General features: G+C 37.5%; 1 protein-coding gene across 2 annotated transcripts in view; it reads left to right on the top strand.

Moving 5' to 3' along the window:
- LOC138693227 (zinc finger protein ZFP2-like) overlaps positions 1-20,274 on the top strand; it is a 57,566-nt gene that overhangs the window by 22,396 nt on the left and 14,896 nt on the right. Inside the window, exons 1-2 of one of the 2 annotated variants that reach the window (XM_069817023.1) lie at positions 10,448-10,958; positions 16,839-16,976. In XM_069817023.1, the coding sequence (XP_069673124.1) occupies positions 10,842-10,958; positions 16,839-16,976 (255 nt within the window). In that variant the 5' untranslated portion in view covers positions 10,448-10,841. Of the gene's footprint in view, positions 1-10,447; positions 10,959-16,838; positions 16,977-20,274 lie in introns of those variants that run through there. The other variant, XM_069817024.1, reaches the window with a different exon arrangement.

The raw sequence follows: 20,274 nt of genomic DNA, 5'->3' as shown, positions 1-20,274 counted from the left end.
GCATCCTTACGTCCTTTCTGCAGAGGTTAGCTAATGTGCATATTACTATTGTGATTTCGACAGTGATATCTGAAATGTTTAAGTTTCGTGACATACTTAACTGCCTGTTCAAAAACATAGGCTTAAAACATTAGGCCTAACTTTATAATGTATTTCATTAGGAAGAAGATGCTCTTGTACATGGACTTTCCCAATGTGCTTCATGGGGATTTCTTTTGACACGAAAGGACATGAGAATGGTAGTACAAAACTACTTGAATAGAGAAGGAAAAACTGTGTCCCTTTTCAAAGAAAATTTGCCTGGAGAAGACTGGGTTAGAGGATTTTTACAGAGGCATCAAAATCTTTCATCTCGGTTTTCGGAAAACATTAAACGTGCCAGAGCTTCTGTTGGGTCTGTTGATATTAATGAATATTTTGATAACTTGGAGAAGTCCCTGGAATGTGTTCCCCCTCAGAACATCATCAATTATGATGAAACTAATTTTGTTGATGACCCTGGGAAAGTGAAGGTCATTGTGAAAAGAGGGACGAAACATCCAGAAAGAATAACAGACATGTCCAAAAGTGGAGTTTCTGTCATGATGACAGGAACAGCATCTGGAGATCTTCTTGCGCCATATGTGCTGTATAAGGCAAAACACTTACTGTATACCAAGGCTGGACTGAGAGTGGCATCGACGGATCCCATTATAACAGAAATGATAGTGTGTGGTTTGATCTGGATATTTTTGAGGATTGGTTCCTGAAGTTACGCCTTTCTTACATGAGAAGATTGACTGGAAAGAAAATCATAATCGGATATAATCTTTCCAGTCACCTTTCACTGGAGGTAATCAGGCTGTGCGACAGCCCCCGAACTCCACACATCTGATCCAACCCCCTCGATGTTGCTGTCTTCCACCCATTAAAGGTTGCGTAGAGAAAGGCGCTTGATGAGTGGAAAAAGAACCGGGGCACATGGCCTAAAATTGAATTTCCCATGATATTGAAGAGAGCAATTGAAGGTATTGATCTTGAAAGATTGGGAAAAAACTTTAAATCTGGATTCCTATCAACAGGAATCTACCCTGTGAACAGGGAGGCTGTGCTGAAGAAACTCCCCGATTCCCAAAAAAAAGGCAGTTGAGAGAAATCTTGGAGTGACTCATTCACGGAATTCCTCAAAACAGCACGCTTGGGTGAGAAAAAAAATACGAAATTCAAGGGCAAGCGAATCAACATAAAACCTGGAAGGAGTGTGTCTGTTAAGGGCATCATCCGAACTGAAGTGGAGCTCCAACAAATTGCTTCTACCTCAGATGAAGTGAAATTGATTGAAATTGAGATTTCTTGTAGTTTGGCTGAGACAGATGCTGAGACCTCCACTGCACTGCCAGATTCATATGAAGTAGGGGACTTTGTTCTTGTGCAATTTTTTAGCGATGCTGATAAGACCCAAAGATTCTACGCAGTTGAGATTTTAGAAGCTGCTGACACTTGTGTCATCAAGTGCTTGAGAAAAAAAGCAGGGAAAAATCTCATCTTTGTCTTTCCTGACATCGAGGATGTGTGTACAATAAACAAACATCAAATTGTGAGAAAATTCAAAATGCAGCTTCCTGTAGGGCGTGGAAGATACATTTTCCAGGGCATAACAGGCAGCGTTGAGGGCCTAAAGTGCATTCCTGTTTGTTATATATATATTGTGACAGCGACGTGAGATTCGAACTCACGACCAGCGTCCCGCAAGAGAGAAGATCGCGCGGAGCACTTTGGAATGGCGCGCGGCTGAGAGGGGAGAGGGCCAACGCGGCGAGAGATTGGAGAGAGTTTGCGCGCGCATCTTCTGCTTGCCTAGAGAGGCCGAGAAATCCGTCGAAATGGAAGACTCGCGAATTCGAACTTTCGAGGCTACGTCGCTGTAGTTATAAATTACGGACGCGAAAGAACGACAGCAGTTTTAGAGTTTTTCAGTTATTCAGTCAGTGAGTAAGCCAGATCAAGCAAGCCAGCCGGAGTTCGACTCGAGTGTGCGTCCGCATCTGCGTCAGCATCCGAAGGCCTGAGTTCGAGTGCAGTGGACCGCAGTTGGAGGGACCTGAGTTCGAGTGCAGGGGCCGCAGTTGGAGGGACCCGAGTTCGAGTACAGTGAACTGTCTCTGAAGGTCTGTGGTTCGAGATACTCTGAACTCGAGTGACTGAGATAGAAGAACTGTGAACTGAGAACTGATAGTTCTGATTTGTAAATAGTGCTTTGTAAATATTAGTTAAGATTAACAGTTCATTGTTGTGCGTAATAGTCCAAGTAAATTGTCATTGTCGTCGGTGGAGTGCTATAACGAATACTGTGTTGAGTGAAGATCCAATTGTTGACGAGAGCGTTTAAGGTGAATTGTAAAAAGGAATTATTGTTGTGACGAATAAATTACATTGTTGTTACTAATAAAATTTACTATATATATATATATATATATATATATATATATATATACATATAATAAAATCTTACAGCAAAGACAGCTGGATCCATGTTGTATGGTGTTTAGGTGATTTTGTTCTAATTTACTATTTCAATAAATTTAGATTTTAAATCACTTGTTTATTTAATTTCCCAATAAATCTTTAAATCCAAAACAATTTACACGTTTTCCTATACATTTTCAAGTGGCCGAAGTAACGACAGGCGTGTTTAACTTCGAATTTTAATAATATTTCGTTGGTGGCCGAAGTTACCCCATTTCTTGGAAAACTTCGTCCACAATTAAAAATTTAATATAGCAAACAAAATGTTACATGGCAGTTATCTTTTCATGGGATTATACATAACAGATCATGGAGAATGGTCTCGAATTTAAATATGGCTATTAGTTATCATCTTCACATTCAAATTAATAAAAAAAAACTTACAAAGTGACCAAAGTTAGCCCGTTTTACGGTACACTGGTCATTTTGCGCCAGACATAAAACTAACAGTGGAATACCTACCAATATGCTAGCAGACTATCTGACTATTGTTGAACTTTAGCTCGTGATGTACGTGATGCCCTGCATAATAGAAAATGCAGAAAAAGGAAGCTATAATCTTCTGAACAGTGAATATTGAACTTATTATCATTATATAAAGCAGTATTTTGAATAGGTATAAACTCGAAAATTTCTGAAAATCCATAACCAACAACTGTTTTTACTGTCATATTCGTATTCATGAGGTCCAAATTATATACGAAACATGTACCACATGTCCAACGCAAGAAAAAAAAATTAAGATTTGTTACGCAGTGTTACCTAGATAGATGCCAGCACAGAGGCGATAAACCTTTCAAATGCGATGTTCGTGTTGAGCGATTCTCTGAGTTGAGTAGTGTAAAAAGCCATGAACAGTTAGTAGCGAGTAAACTTCTAAATGCGATGGTTGCCAAATATGTTTCTCTAGTAGGTATACTCAGGTATTGGTAACAAAGGTTTCTAATGCGATTACAGTGGTTTGTGTTTCTCCCCGTCAGGTAGCCTAAAACCCATGAACGCTTGTAGGCGAGAACCATTTCAAATTTGATGTCTGTGAAAAGTGTTTCTTTTAGAAAATTATTTCAGATGATTTCCAACATGCAGACGAAAAGATTTTGTATTGCGATTTTAGTGGTATGTATTTCTCTCAGTCCTATAAGATAAAACTACATGGATCTTAGCACAAGCAAGAAACTTTTAGCCTTTGTCCACAGTAAACTGAGAATGGTAATACCTTTCAAATACGTAGGTACATTGAAAGGTGAGCATTCGTAATTAATGAGGAAACTTCCGGGAATATGAAGGTTGATTCACTCTGATTTCATCATACAGCTATTTCCTCCTCGTATTTTTTCTTGTAAGGAGGCTGTAACTTGAAATCTTCATCCATCGAGTCTAACTGAAAAATTCAGTAGAATTCCTTTCAGTATGATACTACGTCTATCTGACTAGATTATGACATGAATTGTATTAAATATTCTGTCATATCTTGTACTCATGAGAGAACACCAACGATCAATTATGCACCAGTAACATCAGAATGCATAATATCGACTTCATATATCACTATTCACATACATATGGATTGTCGTTTCCTTTATTGTAAATCATAAACACTTTTTCAGGCATACAATGTATTGTCATAATTTTATTAAAGTAACCATAATTATATTATCACTTTGTTTCTTATTTGTACGCAGTCATGACAATGAAATTTTTTTTAGTAGGTTATTTTACGACGCTTTATCAACATCTTTGGTTATTTAGCGTTTGAATGAGATGAAGGTGATAATGCCGGTGAAATGAGTCCGGGGTCCAGCAGACAATGAAAATATGATGAATTATCAAAAAGGGTGAAATGAGGTTTAGTGCTACAAGTCTGCGAAATATAATGGGCTATGTGAACTATAGGCCTACTGTACTAATTACAATGAGTGGAACAAAATGAATCAATGTGAATATGGGACTCCATCAACCCTTAAATACAAAAATTGAAATCTATAATTATTCAAACAAGAATAAACTTTCCTTAAAATAATGAAAAGTATAAATTAATTGAAGTAAACCTTTCATAAGAGAACCATTATTCCGTCAAATATTTTATTTTTGAAATAATATCGTATTATGAATTCATAAAAAGGTCTTTCCAGTTGAAAGTTTGCTGAGAGGCTTACAATTAAAGGCTTCAGAGAGGAGACATTGTTGTTCAAATTCACTTTTTTTTTTTTTTTTTTTTTTTTTTTTGAAAACAACACTCTCCGTCCACTGTTCAAAACTGAAATGTTCTTCGAGTCATCACTATGCCAGGCTTGTCCTTCGTTATTCTTACCCATTGAATTTTCGACATCTTAAATTTAGTTGTTGCAAGAGTGTCTTGAGGAGCACTTTTAAAGTCATAGATCTCAGACAAGTGAGATACTCACAATGTACATATGGTCAATATTTTATGAAATAGTAATTACTTTTATTAGATATAATGGTACCTGACAGTCTCACTTAAGGTTGTGATTATCGTATTGTGCACAATCTCAGTCTCGGCATAAGAAAGAGTAATCTGAAACAAGGTATTTTCAGCTATCTGCGTCATATATCCCTTAGCTACGAGGTAAAACCACAATATTCCTCATCGTAATAACCCTTCATCCTTAAAGACTTTAAAGTTAGAGTATCCACCCGCCACTGTAAATGAATATCGCACAATTTTATCACTGCCATTGTAACTCTGTAAACCAATTTTCAACACTTATCACTGCCACAACACATTTGAATTTTTGTATATGGAATTATCACTACATTAACACATTGATTATTGCACAAAACATAAACAATTAATCAAATGCAATTATGTAAATATGAGCAGTGGAGAGAGAGTCTCTATAATCTGTCCTCGCCATCATGTTCCACTTGTTTCATTAGGTGGCTCTGGAAACAGCATATAGCAGACATGGCAACGTTTTCAAATTAAATGATACTATCTTGAGGAATGTTAATGCAAGTGTGTAATATTATGTGACAAGTTAAAATAGGTTAAATTAGGTATGTATTATGTATAGTTACGGTAGGTGTGTAGTATTATGTGAGAGGTTAGATTAGGTGTGTAATATTGTCAGAGGTTATGTTAGGTTAGATTAGGTGTGTATTATGTATAGTTTTCGTTATGTTACGGTTGTTGTGTAGTATTATGTGAGAGGTTAGATTAGGTGTGCAATATTGTCAGAGGTTATGTTAGGTTAGATTAAATGTGTGTAAATGTACCAGTGGTTGACCTTTTAAGGAAAAAATTATATAGGCTCTTATACCCTTGTAAATATTAGTCAATTATATAATGCTTATAGCCCAAATTACTTGCCACACTTTCTGCCAGCACATGGTTGATAAATGTTTCACAAGTACTTTTTTTTTTCTAGTTTCTCTAGCGGTTTTTTCAAAACACAATGTTATGTTAGTAATTGACCATGTAAATTTTTTTTTTTTTTTTTTTTTTTTTTTTGCTATTTGACCATCTATTGTTTTAGTGGTTGACCATATGTACATGGAGAGGAAAACGACAGCAATGATCATAAAGTATTTATTTTATTACAGTAATTATAACACATCAAAGACACATTTAAAACGAGTAAGTATTCCTGTAGTAAACACACAACATTACAACATTTTCTTACATACAAAATGATGAGTAGATGTTCATTTTTGGTATAAGGTATGAGCCACGGCGAGTACACAAGTTTGGACAATGGATTTTCTTTTTTATCTGCTCCCTCGTGTAAGTAAGCTTATCTTCTTTATCAGGCCACCGGTAAGAAGAAAGACCGCTCTTAACCACAGTGACTATCTCATAACCATCGGCCACAATTTCCACTATTTTCCCTGGAAAATAGCTCCCCTCATATTCCACAATTACGAAATCATTTTTTTCCAGAGTAATTGTATCATTTTCGTCAGAAGAAACTTTGTTCCAGTCAGAACCTTCACCATCACTCAGATCAGGACTGGAAATAGATGATTCTGAATCTGACTCTTCATGCCATTTCTGTTTCTTCACTCTCAGTTTACTTTCCTTCTTCTTTGTTTTTCTCTCATTCTCTTTCATTTTCTCTTCCTTCTTTCTCTCTCTTTAAGCTGCTCTTTCTTTTCTCAATCTTTCTATATCATTCTTTTTGTTCATTTTATTTTGGAAATACTTTCGGCCAAGTACTCCAGACACTATAGCAGGTAATCTTTCTTTTGGCTTTTTCTTCTGTGGTTTTTTCTTGTCAACAGTGGGACAGAACATATACTTTTTAAATGGAGATGGTACATTTGATGGTCTTGGAATGGCGACATCTTCATTGTCTTCAACCATGGAAGTGTCTTTCAGAGCATCTATCAGTATATTCGTTGAATTGGGGACAGTAATGGAATCATTTGAAGCAATGAATTCAGAAGTTGCACTAGTCATTGATACACACAATGGTCCACAGGTGGTTGTATCTTCTTCCTCTTCATCCATTGGTCCTGTAATGACGGTTTCGTCACTGCCTTCAACTATGGGAGTGACGTTTGGAGTATACTGTTCGAGTGTTACACTTCCCTGAAGTATATTGATTGGTCTGGAAACAGTTGTATCCGCATCCTCTTCAAGAGTGTTGTCATTGAAAACAGTTTGTTCAGATGTAGTGCTCAGACTTTTAAGTTCCGATTCAGTTTTCTTCCACAACAGAAAAAGTGATCGGTCAGAAGGATCTCCTTCCCAATCATATGCAGATCGCTCAAATAATTCCAATTTTTCTTTTCCAATACCGTTATTCAGAAATTGGAATTCCTGCTTGATGTATTTCAAACGTTCATGAAAGTCATTCTGCACATCATTCTTTTGCCTGGCACTGCAACTTTCATGTCCTGAAACTCTAGGTATTGTCGGATCCCAAGGATAGAGTCCACATTTGCGGAAGCCACTGGCCAACACAGAATGAGTAACATGCTTATCTACAACTTCTTTCAGCAGTTTTGCAAAATCTTTTTTTTTTTTTTTTTTCAAAATGGGGTTGTCTAAATGGTTGGTCGCAGAACTGACTCGTATGCAGACTCAAATGTGAAACATGTCCATCTACAAATAATATAACAGGAAGTGTTACATTATTTATTTTTAACCAAGAGTGGGAGAAGTTTGCCAAGAATTCGTAAAATAATTCAGACTGCATCCACCCCGAATCACTTTTTCCAAGTGCCCAATTAGAAGGAAAATTAAGTGTTATTTCAGGAGGGAGACGCTCATATTTGTAGACCACTAAAGGAGTTACAACACTACCATTGGCACTTCCAGTAATAAGCACTGTGAGACACTCCTTTTCATCCGAATTGACTTGTTGGTAAATTGTCTTATTTCCTTTTCTTGGAAGGACTTTGTTTCCTTTCGGATTAAGAAAAAATGCTGTCTCGTCACAATTGAAGAGTCGCGAGGGGTCCATCAGTACTTGGAATAGATTATTTGCTTTTAAGTAATCTTCTACTTCTGCAAACCAGCCTGTCACTGATGCCCGAGACACTGTCAGGTTCTGGCTTATTCGTTGATATATATTGCTATTTCTCCGCAGAAAGCCTTGGATCCATGTTCTTCCTGGACGATTGTCAACAAAGGGATTCTCTCTCTTAAAGTCGGTCATGAAACGTTGAACACTATCCTGAAGTTGCTTCACAGTTACGGGAAACCCTGCTTCTGCCATTTTTAAGACCCAGTTCGCAAGAATGGTTTCTTCCTCAAGACTTAGGATGGTTTGGGGTCCCATTTTTCTTTCTATGGGTGATTTGCCTTCCACTTTATATTTCAGTGTAATTCTTGGTACTCCATATTTTTTTGCTGCTGTCCGGATTGGAGTATTGTTAGGTCGTACATCATTGATAGCTTCCCTCATCGTCTCCTCTGTATAATTGCGGAAGTGGCCTTTTATGGGAGGCATAATTGATATGTAGCAATACAAACAAAATAGATTCAGAAGTTGACACAGCATTGTTCTAGTAGTTGACCACCTGGTCATCTATTAGATGAATCTAACCAATTACATTAAAAATTATATAAAACGTTTTGGTATACTATTAAACAATAAACGGGACAATTATGAAGAGTTTAAACAAAGAATGATATCACTGAGTAATTGACCAGGGTGATCAATTATTGAAAATTTGTAAATTTTTTATTCATTACTTGACCACTTCCCTAACTAACTTCCGGTGTACAGTAAACAGACGATAAATATCTCTTAATTAATATAAAACATGCCTATTTTGATGTATAATTATTTAACATTGAAATATAATGTATTTACCGTTCAGAATTAGCATTATTTGCAATGTCTCCTTAGCAAATTCTGGAAGAAAACTTCAAAAACAAGACAACAGAACGGCAGGTTAAGATTCAGTGTTAGCCATCTTAGATCAGAATGCAATTCTTTTGCGCAGCGTTTTGAGTGTTTACCACCAGATGGCAGAAGCGTACTTTCGCGCTATTGTTTAAATTTTTAAACCACATTCAAACTTATTTTAACATTTTTCCTTCGAAATGGTCAACTACTAACACATGGTCAATTATTCCCACATTTACCTTACTTTTATTAGATATAATGGTACCTGACAGTCGCACTTAAGCTTGTGATTTTCATATTGTGCAAAATCTCAGTCTCGGCTTAAGAAAGAGTGATCTGAAACAAGGTATTTTCAGCTATCTGCGTCTATATATCCCTTAGCTACGAGGTAAAACCACAATATTCCTCATCGTAATAACCCTTCATCCTTAAAGACATTAAAGTTAGAGCATCCACCCGCCACTGTAAATGAATATCGCACAATTTTATCACTGCCAATGTGACTCTGTAAACCACTTTTCAACACTTATCACAGCCACAACACATTTGAATTTTTGTATATGGAATTATCACTACATTAACACATTGATTATTGCACAAAACATAAACAATTAATTAACCAAATGCAATTATGTAAATATGAGCAGTGGAGAGAGAGTCTCTATAATCTCTCCCCGCCATCATGTCCCACTTATTTCATTAGGTGGCTCTGGAAACAGCGTATAGCAGACATGGCAACGTTTTCCAATTACATGATATTATCGTGAGGAATGTTAATGCACATGTGTAGTATTATGTGACAAATTAAAATAGGTTAGATTAGGTATGTATTATGTATAGTTACGGTAGGTGTGTAGTATCAGTGTTGCCAACTGGACGGAAATTCCGTCAAAATTGACGGAAATTCAACGTAGCGGACGGGAAAAAAATGGCTTTGACGGGTGACGGATTTTTTTGGCGGAAATTAGGTTTACATTGTCTTTTGACATTTTTAGCTACTGTAATTTTTAATTGTTTAATTTTTGGGATATTTTACTTTTTATTTGACCAGCCTTGCCTGTTCCGTGCTATGTTTAAGAATCCCCTGTTTCAGATTTCCTCGTAATCAAGTTAAATGGTGACGAATTATTATTTTAATCAGGATTTGTAAATAAGTTTTGTTATAATTTGCTCTCTCTCTCTCTCTCTCTCTCTATATTTTTTTAATGTTGACGGATTCTGACGGATTTCCAAGTGCTCTACTGACGGGGATACAATTTATGTGTTGGCAACACTGTGTAGTATTATGTGAGAGGTTAGATTAGGTGTGTAATATTGTCAGAGGTTATGTTAGGTTAGATTAAAGGATAAGTTAGATTAGGTGTGTATTATGTATGGTTTTGGCTACGTTACGGTTGTTGTGTAGTAATATGTGAGAGGTTAGATTAGGTGTGCAATATTGTCAGAGGTTATGTTAGGTTAGATTAAATGTGTAGCAATGTCAGAGATTAAGTTAGGTTAGATCAAGTGTGTAGTATTGTGACAATTGTTGGCGACACTGAAGACTCCCTTAATCCCTCTCTCAAATTACGTCACATTTAAGATATAATATATGGCGGTGTTCTTCATTCACGCAGAACGAATTTGGTATATAACTAAGGTACCGTAAGTATTTGGGGTGGGCTGGGTAGGCATACAGCTCTGAAATTGATCACATCCGATATTATCTATTAGTCCAATCTCATGTTCAAGGTATTTCGCATTGGCAGTGATAAAATGTTGTAATATTCGTTTACAGTGGGGGGTGGATGCAATAGCTTCATTCAATTAATCAGCAACATTATAGTACAAAACTAATAATAGTAAAATTAATAACAATTAAGGATGAAGCCTTGAATTTTGATTGACAATCTGTCTCATCACGGCCATCTGGAAGTTAGACAGCCTTGACCGGCCGAACCCCTGTATAACATAATGATGGAGGTACTGCATGAGACAATTCCACGACCGACAGTGTGTTGTACATAGTCCTACGCAATGATGTCCTATTACTCCGAGGAATATGTGGACCAGGGACATGCTGTCACATCTGAGGTGAAGGTTGAGGATGATCCGGTGTCAATTTCGTCCACTGTATTGAAACGTGAACCTGAGGTGAGTGGAGCACAAAGAATGCAAAGCGTGTTCTTCCAGTATTTATCTTATGTATTGATTGTAACGGACACTACCTCTTTACAACAATACTTGTAGTGCCTTTCAATTTATGATGGAAATAGAGAAAGAATCAACAGTATTTACTATTACATGTTATGTCGTTGCAGAGAACTCTAATGTTGAATTGAAGGTTGTGGACAAGAACATAGTGACCCATAAAATTAGTTATGGGATAGTTTTGAGAAAACTTAATAAATTACAAGTAACAAATGATAATAAATCTAAACATTTCCAACTGCATTCCTCGTGCAAACTCTCCGGCTTCCGCATTTAAGGGGACACTATAGGCTACTGAAATATTGCTTACTATAGGGTTTTGCTGTAAAATTAATCAGTAAATTATTTATAAAATAGAAAATTAATAGTTATAAACAATTGCTTGTAATTTATCCTTCCACTGTAGGCCTACATAAAATTACAATAGTAATGTTTGTTTCAATGTAATATAAAGAATCGTATAAGTGAATATCAATTAAAAATAATGTAAATTGTGGCTCAAGGGACTTCTTATATAAAGCAATACAATAATTTATTAAGATATTAATAAAATGAAACCCACTTATCAAAGAGGGATGCAATTTAAACATGTTATTATTAACCATATATACTAGTAATATACATTTTGTGAATTTCATCATCGTCATCATCATCATCATCCTTGCTTGTATTGGGCCTAGTGGCCCATTACGGTCTCCTGCCAACGCTTGAATGGTCTGCCCAAGAATCTCTTGCCCACAGGATGGTAATTTAAAATTAGGCGTGGAATTTTAGATCGAGGCATTCTGATGACATGTGATCTCCAGTTTTGTCTGTATTTCTGTAGGTATTCCGTAATCGGTTCAATCCCCAGTTCTTTCATAATGTCAAAATTTCTCATGTGATCCATTCTCGTGTATCCCGCTGTACGACGCATAAATCTCATTTCTGCCGCCGTTAATCTTTGTGAATCAATATTACGAATCGTCCAAGCTTCACTACGGAAACAGAGTGTAGGTCTGGCCAATGTTTTATAAATTCTGGTGCGCGTGTGTTCTTGTACTAAGGTTGGTTTGAATATCTGATTAATTATCCCCATTGCTTTGTTGAATTTAGTAGTTTTCTCATTCAATCTTTTTCTTCTTCATATGAAATTTGGTAAACGAGATAACTAAAATTTTTATCCATGTTGAATCTTTCGTACACTACTTTTAACGCTTGAATATAAATAATTGATTAAATGGCAATCTTACTCGTGTTAATTATGTAAGCATGTGCGGCTTACAGCTGTTTCGATGCTACTTGACACCATCCTCAGAGCCTTCTGTGTCTCGGTGTTATCTCAACTTCGCTGCCTGTTGTGTGGGTGCGTTCGTGTGATGAAGAGTCGAGTCAAATAGTGTGTGTGTTCTAAAACTGATCTGTGTGTTGAGGATTTGGTTAGGGTGTGTTTTAGTGTGTCTATATATTTCATATTGTTCTAGTGTGTTGAGTATTTGGTTTTTGGGTTGTATGTGTAGGATTTCCATGTCTCTATTTATGTTATTGTATGTGTGGTTATGTGTTAGCATTGGTTATGTGTTCGGCATATGTAGATGTATTGTGTCCTCTGGTTATTGCTTTAATGTGTGCTTTGTATCGAGTTTGGAATGATCTGCCTGTCTGTCCAATGTAGAAACTGTCGCAACTATTTCATGTGAGTTTGTAGACGCCTGTATGGTTGTATTTATTTATTTGTGTTGTTTGTGTGTTGAGATGTCTTTGTAGTGTGTTTTCTGTTCTGTATGTTATGTTGTATTTCTGTTTTCTGAATGAGGATGCGATCTTGTGTGTGTTTTTGTTTTCGTATGTTAGTGTGATGTATTTCTTGTGTTCTTGTGTTTGTGTTGTGTTTTGTGTGTTTTTGTTTTGTCTTCCTTATGATGTTGTCTATTATGTTTGGGTTGTAACCATTTTCTTGTGCTATGTACTTGATTGTGTTCACTTCTTCATTGTAGTGTTGTTGGCTCATGGGTATGTTGAGTAAACTGTGTACCATTGTCCTGAATGCAGCATGTTTGTGTTGTGCGGGGTGATTAGATGTGTTGTGTATGTGTGTGGTGGTGGTGGTGGTGGTGGTTGGTTTTCTGTATATTTTGAAGGTATGTTTGTTGTCAACTTTTGTTATGGTGATGTCTAGGAAATTTATGGATTTATTGTTTTCAAGTTCTAGTGTGTATTGGAGTTTTGAGTATATTTTGTTTATGTATTGAGCTTCGTTAAATAAAACATAACATTTATCCCACCTCCCTCAAATCCATTTTAATATTATTTTCCCATCTACGTCTCGGCCGCCCTAAAGGTCTTTTTCCCTCCGGCCTCCCAACTAACACTCTATATGTATTTTTGGATTCGCCCATACGTGCTACATACCCTGCCCATCTCAAACATCTGGATTTAATGTTCCTAATTATGTCAGGTGAAGAATACAATGCGTGCAGTTCTGTGTTGTGTAACTTTCTCCATTCTCCTGTAACTTCATCCCTTTTAGCCCCAAATATTTTCCTAAGCACCTTATTCTCAAATACCCTTAACCTATGTTCCTCTCTCAAAGTGAGAATCTAAGTTTCACAATCATAAAGAACAACCGGTAATATAACTGTTTTATAAATTCTAACTTTCAAATCTTTTGACAGCAGACTAGATGATAAAAGCTTCTCAACCGAATAATAACAGGCATTTCCATATTTATTCTGTGTTTAATTTCCTCCTGAGTATCATTTATATTTGTTACTGTTGCTCAAAGATATTTGAACTTCTCCACCTCTTCAAAAGGTACATTTCCAAATTTTTATATTTCCATTTCGTACAGTATTCTCGTCACGAGACATAATCGTATACTTTGTCTTTTCGGGATTTATTTCCAACCAAAAAATTACTCTTTACGTAAATCAGTTACTAAGTTCAGTGGAGAATTTCTTTTTCTATTTATCCATTATTGCTTTAGGGGATTATCTACCACATTATTATTACTCCAAGATTGATGACGTGTTATGATATGTTCGGTAGTGGCTCCATCATTATTGGAATGCCATTCTACTTGATATATTCTTCCCTGGTGTCTTACTTTGGTATGCATCTGGGTGTGAAAGACTGATAATGTTATACCCATTTCGTTTTGAGAGAAGGGAACATTTCGTCTCCACCGTATTTTGATTTATCAACTACTGAAATGGATTGATTCAAATACATTCTAATGAGGAAGGGAAGAAATATTTTTGATAAATTTGGAGACAGCATCAGTTAGCAAAAGAAAAGAGTATACAGCTTAGTTTGACAGTAGAAACTGTATAGAAATCAATGTTAATATACAAAATTTAAACTTATTACAAATATTAAATGTACCACTGGCGAAATCAATGTGAAAATAAAAACAAATCGTAAAATAAGTTTTACCAGGTGATTCAATAAAAGTGGGCTAGAGTTAAACAGAAAATAGAGGATGCTCTAACGAGCATTTTCAGATAATATGGAACTTGAGGTCTATACACTCAGATTAAGGCAATCAAGTCAGTTTCGGTGTAAATATGTGGGTCGGCATTGCAGACTACAAGACAATCTCATTGGATCATAACTCCTATCTGGCCGTCTGACTGGCCACTTGTATCCATTTACTTGTGGTTTGTGCAAAGTTTTCCTATAGTTGTTGGAACATGTACCTTTTGCTGCTCGAATGTTTGGGAATACTTCTTTTCTTGCAGCATTTCAATATAACTAAAACAGGAAGTGCTGGTTTTGGTTTTTCTACAGCTTCACTTCATACACAAGAACTGTCTAGCCATCCGGTACAGTGAACGAGAAAATATTACCGATAAACTTTACATGTTCTGTACTGTATTAACTTTTTAAGAAATTCCCTGGCCTAGGCTTTGGACAATGAAGAATAACACTTAGAAACTAGTGAGCCGAGTAATTTCTTAAAATGTTAACACAGTAAAGAAGTTGTAAAGTTAATCAGTGATTATATGTGTTGAAAGTGTATATAGAACAATGAAGAAAAAAAAAATTACCTGCTGTCAACAGAACAATCCAGAAGCGTATTAGTTTTTTTTTTTTACAAAACTATGCAAATTTTGGATTTAATGCAACACAATCTTAAAATATGCTACAATATATGCACAGTAGTATATCATATGAAGGAATGACCGAAATGTGCAAATAAATATGCAGGATTAACTTTTCGTATTCATCATCACAGATGTTCACATGTTCAAAAAAAAATTTTGCATGAAAAATTTGCATTTGCATTTTAAGAGTCCACTGCAATAATGATGGATGTCACTTTCATTTCGAAAATGAACCAAGACTGTCACTTTCTTGTCGAAAATGAACCAAGACTGTCAGTGCATAGCTTAAGACATAGAGAATGTACATAGAGAGTTATATGGCATTAACACTGATAGTCATTGTCCAGTAATAATCGGAAAATCACAGTTAAGCTTTGAGCACTAATATATATTATTTAATGTACCGAAGTACATATGATATTTCCATGCAGATATTCTGCGTCATCATACGATGAAAGAGTAATGGAATGGAGAAAAATTCTCTCCGGTGCCGGGATTTGAACCCGGGTTTTCAGCTCTACATGCTGATGCTTATCCACTAAGCCACACCAGATACCCACCCCGGCGTCGGACAGAATCGTCTCAGATTAAGTTCCAACTCTTGGGTTCCCTCTAGTGGCCGCCCTCTGCACTGCGTCATAGATGTCTATGAACGTAGGACTGAAGTCCACACATGTGCTGAGGTGCACTCGTTATGAGTGACTAGTTGGCCGGGATCCGACGGAATAAGCGCCGTCTTAATCACGAAGTGATTTACGCATATCACATATATTATTTAATATACCGAAGTATATATGATATTTCCTTGCAGATATTCTGTGTCATCATATGATGAAAGAATAATGGAACGGAGAAAAATTCTCTCCGGCACCGGGATTTGAACCCAGGTTTTCAGCTCTACGTGCTGATACTTTATCCACTAAGCCACACCGGATACCCACCCCGGCATCGGACAGAATCTTCTCAGATTAAGTTCCAACTCTTGGGTTCCCTCTAGTGGCCGCCCTCTGCACTGTGTCACAGATGTCTATGAACGTAGGACTGAAGTCCACATATGTGCTGAGGTGCACTCGTTATGAGTGACTAGTTGGCCGGGATCCGACGGAATAAGCGCCGTCTTAAATCACGAAGTACATATGATATTTCCATGCAGATATTCTGAGTCATCATATGATGAAAGAGTAATGGAACGGAAAAAAATTCTCTCTCTTAAGACGGCGCTTATTCCGTGGGATCCCGGCCAACTAGTCACTCATAACGAGTGCACCTCAGCACAAGTGTGGACTTCAGTCCTACATTCATAGACATCTATGACGTAGTGCAGAGGGCGGCCACTAGAGGGAACCCAAGAGTTGGAACTTAATCTGAGACGATTCTGTCAGACGCTGGGGTGGGTTTCCGGCGTGGCTTAGTGGATAAAGCATCAGCACGTAGAGCTGAAAACCTGGGTTCAAATCCCGGCACCGGAGAGAATTTTTCTCCGTTCCATTACTCTTTCATCGTTTGAGCAGTAAGCATTTCAAACTTTCAATTGTTTCTCCTGAAAAATGTATTCCAAATGACATCCATCATTCTTGCAGTGGACTCTTCATATGAATCCTGGTCCTAATCATCATAGTGTTGCGGGCTGCAGTCAAGCTGTGGCATACAAACACGTAGAGAGAAACTTGTAACGTTAGAAGTCGTCTTCTAACACCGTGTAATAAATTCTCATTTAAGAAGTCTCTTTGTATTGCAGGAACGGATTTCCTTGGATGAGCATGTGACTGGTATAAAAGAGGAATATGTGAACCAGAGCCCTGATCCCATATGTGGAATAAAATTAGAGGAAGTTTCGATACCAATTTTGTACCCTGTCGTGAAACGTGAACCTGAGGTGAGTGCAGCACAGAGATTACACTTTGTGTGTTTATCTTGTGTTATCATTGTAACGGATTAATTACTTCCTTTGAATAGTACTTGCAGTGCCTTCCAGGCTATGACAGAGATAAAAATATCTCATTACTATATATTATTACAAGTTATGTCTTGTTGCAGAGAACTCTAATGATGAATTCTTGTCTCGTTTTAGGCTACAAATTTGAAAACCAAACTGCTTGTAAGACTTACTCTTAATGACTGCCAAGCTACACATCCCTACAGTTTATTTGATAATATATTTTAATAATTAAGGTCACGACTTCTTTTTGTTGTCTGTGTCTTTGTCTAAAATTCTCAATACTTTTTACAGTTTCCAAATAATTGATTTTGCTTTAGATGTAGGTACATTCGTTATTCCCTGTCTGCATTTATTTTTCACCCATCGTTTTGAAATATTTGCGTAGAACATTAGGTTGCCCATAGAGAAAAGATATTTTGTAACTTTGCAATAAATTACGAGCTAATTTTGGGTGAATTCCAGAATAGGTTTTAAATTTTGCAAATTGTTCTTATACGATCGAAAAGGTACAGGATACAAGAAGCTATTGTTTATTATATTTACTCTGTCAAGTGGATTTCATTTTAATACATGTAAAGAAACGTGAAATTAAAAATTTGAATGTACCAATCTTAAAATTACTAGGAATAGACATAAAGTGTTTGAATTATCTTGAAATTATTGTGGGTAAACTCCAACTAAGTTAAAAATGTCGGGAAAATTTTCAATTAGACGAAACGTTTGAACGAAATTTCTAACCAATTTTTATCTCTAAACTGTAATGATCCTTGTATTCATTGCAAAGTAATCCCTGTGTACTGGAGCTTTAGTATAATAGTATATGTAGTTCATGATATTGCCTGGCAAAAATTATGGAGCTAGACAGGAATAAAATATTGTGGCGCTGTGTTGCAAGATCTGGTTGCCTCGGGAGTTCCGCATGCCTTAGTGCGAGGGGAAGCGCGGGAAGACGAAATTCGAGCTTCATGGTTGGCACCCAAGGTTGTGCACTCAACTGACCAGTGGTCAAGGGGGAGGGGGGTGCGGGACCCCCCGAGGTAGACCCCCCGCGGATCGGATCCCAGAGGATCCGTGTGACGCCATATGCATTTTCTTAGTGCAATAGCGGCGTAAGTACACTTTATGCAAAAGCGATCTAAGTCGAAAAAAATTCCGTTATAATGCCAATATGGCGTCCAGCGATTCTGGAGGCACTTCCAAGATGACGGCATTGTTTTTCTCGAGGCACTTCCAATATGGCGGCACTGTATTTCTGAAAGCACTCCCAATACATGGATGCAATACCGGCGCAAGTACATTTTACGCAAAAGCGATCTAAGTCGAATAAAAGTAATTTTTCCGTTATAATGCCAATATGGCGTCCAGCGTGGCCCTCCCAAGATGGCGGGACTGTTTCGCAAAAGCGGCGTAAGTAAATGTTAATGTAAAATAATCCTAAATCCAATATTTTGTTAGTTTATTCTCGTGGCACTACCAATACGACGCTCAGATTTTCTCGAGGCATTGCCAAGATGGCGTAAATGTTTTCTCCAGGCACTCGCAATATGGCGTAGATGTTTTCTCGGGACATTCCTCCATCGTTGGCTCTCACAAAATGGCGTACTCGATTCGGAGTGGTTTTCTCGAGGCACTCCGAAGATAAATGCTGCTGGCGGATACCTGCGACCACGCCAAGCATGCAAGTTTTGACAAATTCGGAAAAAAGATGGCCGTCATCGGCGGATCCGGGCGACGTACGAGAGCGCGTGTCTGGATAACACACTGAGCACGCAAGTTGATACAATTCCGACGAAATGGCGGATCCGTATGACGTCACTAAAGAGAGCGCGGTTTATTTCGAATTTTACCTGGACCACGCCGAGCGTGCAAGTTTTGACAATTTCGGAAAAAGATGGCCGTCATCGGCGGATCCGTGGTAAGTACGAGAGCGTAATTCAAATGAAACTTGGACCACACGCAAGTTCTGACAAGTCCTACCGATATGGCTGCTGTCTACACTCGAAATGAAACTTGTGTCCAGTTCGTAAAAGATGGCGGCCATAGGCGGATCCGTGTGACGTCACTGAGCGCTGAGCATGTAAGTTCTGACAAGTCCGGCGAATATGGCCGCTGTCCACATTCAAAATGCAAGTTGTGACAAGTTCGAAAAAAGATGGCTGCCATCAGCGGATCCGTGCGGCATCGCTAACGAGAGCGCGGGCTATTCTTAATGAAACACACGCTGAGTATTCAAGTTCTGACAAGTCCTACTATTGGACTGCTGTCTACTATTTTCTCGCGAATGACTTTCTTCTCCAAGGACTTCCAATATGGCGGCACTCCCAAGATTGAGTACTCCAAATCAGTAGCGGCTGGTGGTCTAATAATGAGTGTGCTACAATCTATATATCTGCCTACTATATACACTTATATGTATTTATCTTAATTTGAGACTCGCCTAGTGACGAAATATGAAGTCCATACGACGTTCTTTCCTACTGCAGAACTTGTCAATTATCCTGGTGTTAAGCCCCTCCATCTTGGACTTCATACTCTTTTCTATTGACAGTATTGCAAGAGCAGTGAGACGATCCTTGGACATAGTGTTCCTTAAAAACCATTTTTATGCGTTTCAAGCAAGAAAAACATCTTCCTGGCTCAGCAGCGGTCATTGGTGTTGTAACCAAAATATTTAACAACTTCGTTACTTCACGAATGGATCCTGTAAATTGTTGGAGACTATGTATTGTAACAATTAAACAGACATCTATATTTTGGAAGTCGGGTTTTCCGTATATAACTCCAAGGTGTGTCTTTAACACACTTTTGTTCAGTATAGTATAGCTGTTGACAGCAACTTCAAGTTCGCGTTCACGAAATTTATACGAAAAATTCTCAAAAATTTTGCTGTTTAACAATTTTGTTGCGTCTAGGTAGCTTAAAGACTGGAAACGGTGAGTATTTTTCTGAATTACACAGTCACATACTTCGTTGGCTTCAATTTTGTAGGATTCCATTTTCCGTCGCTTGCTAGCTGAATCAGGAGGAACCTCATAGGCCTACAGGTAGATGGCAGCAGCAGTCCGATATTTGAATTACCAAATACATTGTAAATAGTTCCGAGTTCTTCCACAAACAAGCATTCTTTCGTTACGCTTTACTTTTGCAATCTCCAAGCTGTGTTGTGCTGAAGCTGACTACAGCACTTTCTCGCGTAAAAATAGCCAATCAGAGCAGTGATTTCAGCTTCGCACAT

This window comes from Periplaneta americana, chromosome 17 (assembly GCF_040183065.1).
Source record: "Periplaneta americana isolate PAMFEO1 chromosome 17, P.americana_PAMFEO1_priV1, whole genome shotgun sequence".
Classification (NCBI taxonomy): domain Eukaryota; kingdom Metazoa; phylum Arthropoda; class Insecta; order Blattodea; family Blattidae; genus Periplaneta; species Periplaneta americana.
Note: the sequence above shows the minus strand (reverse complement) of the source record. Positions and strands in the feature narration are given on the sequence as shown.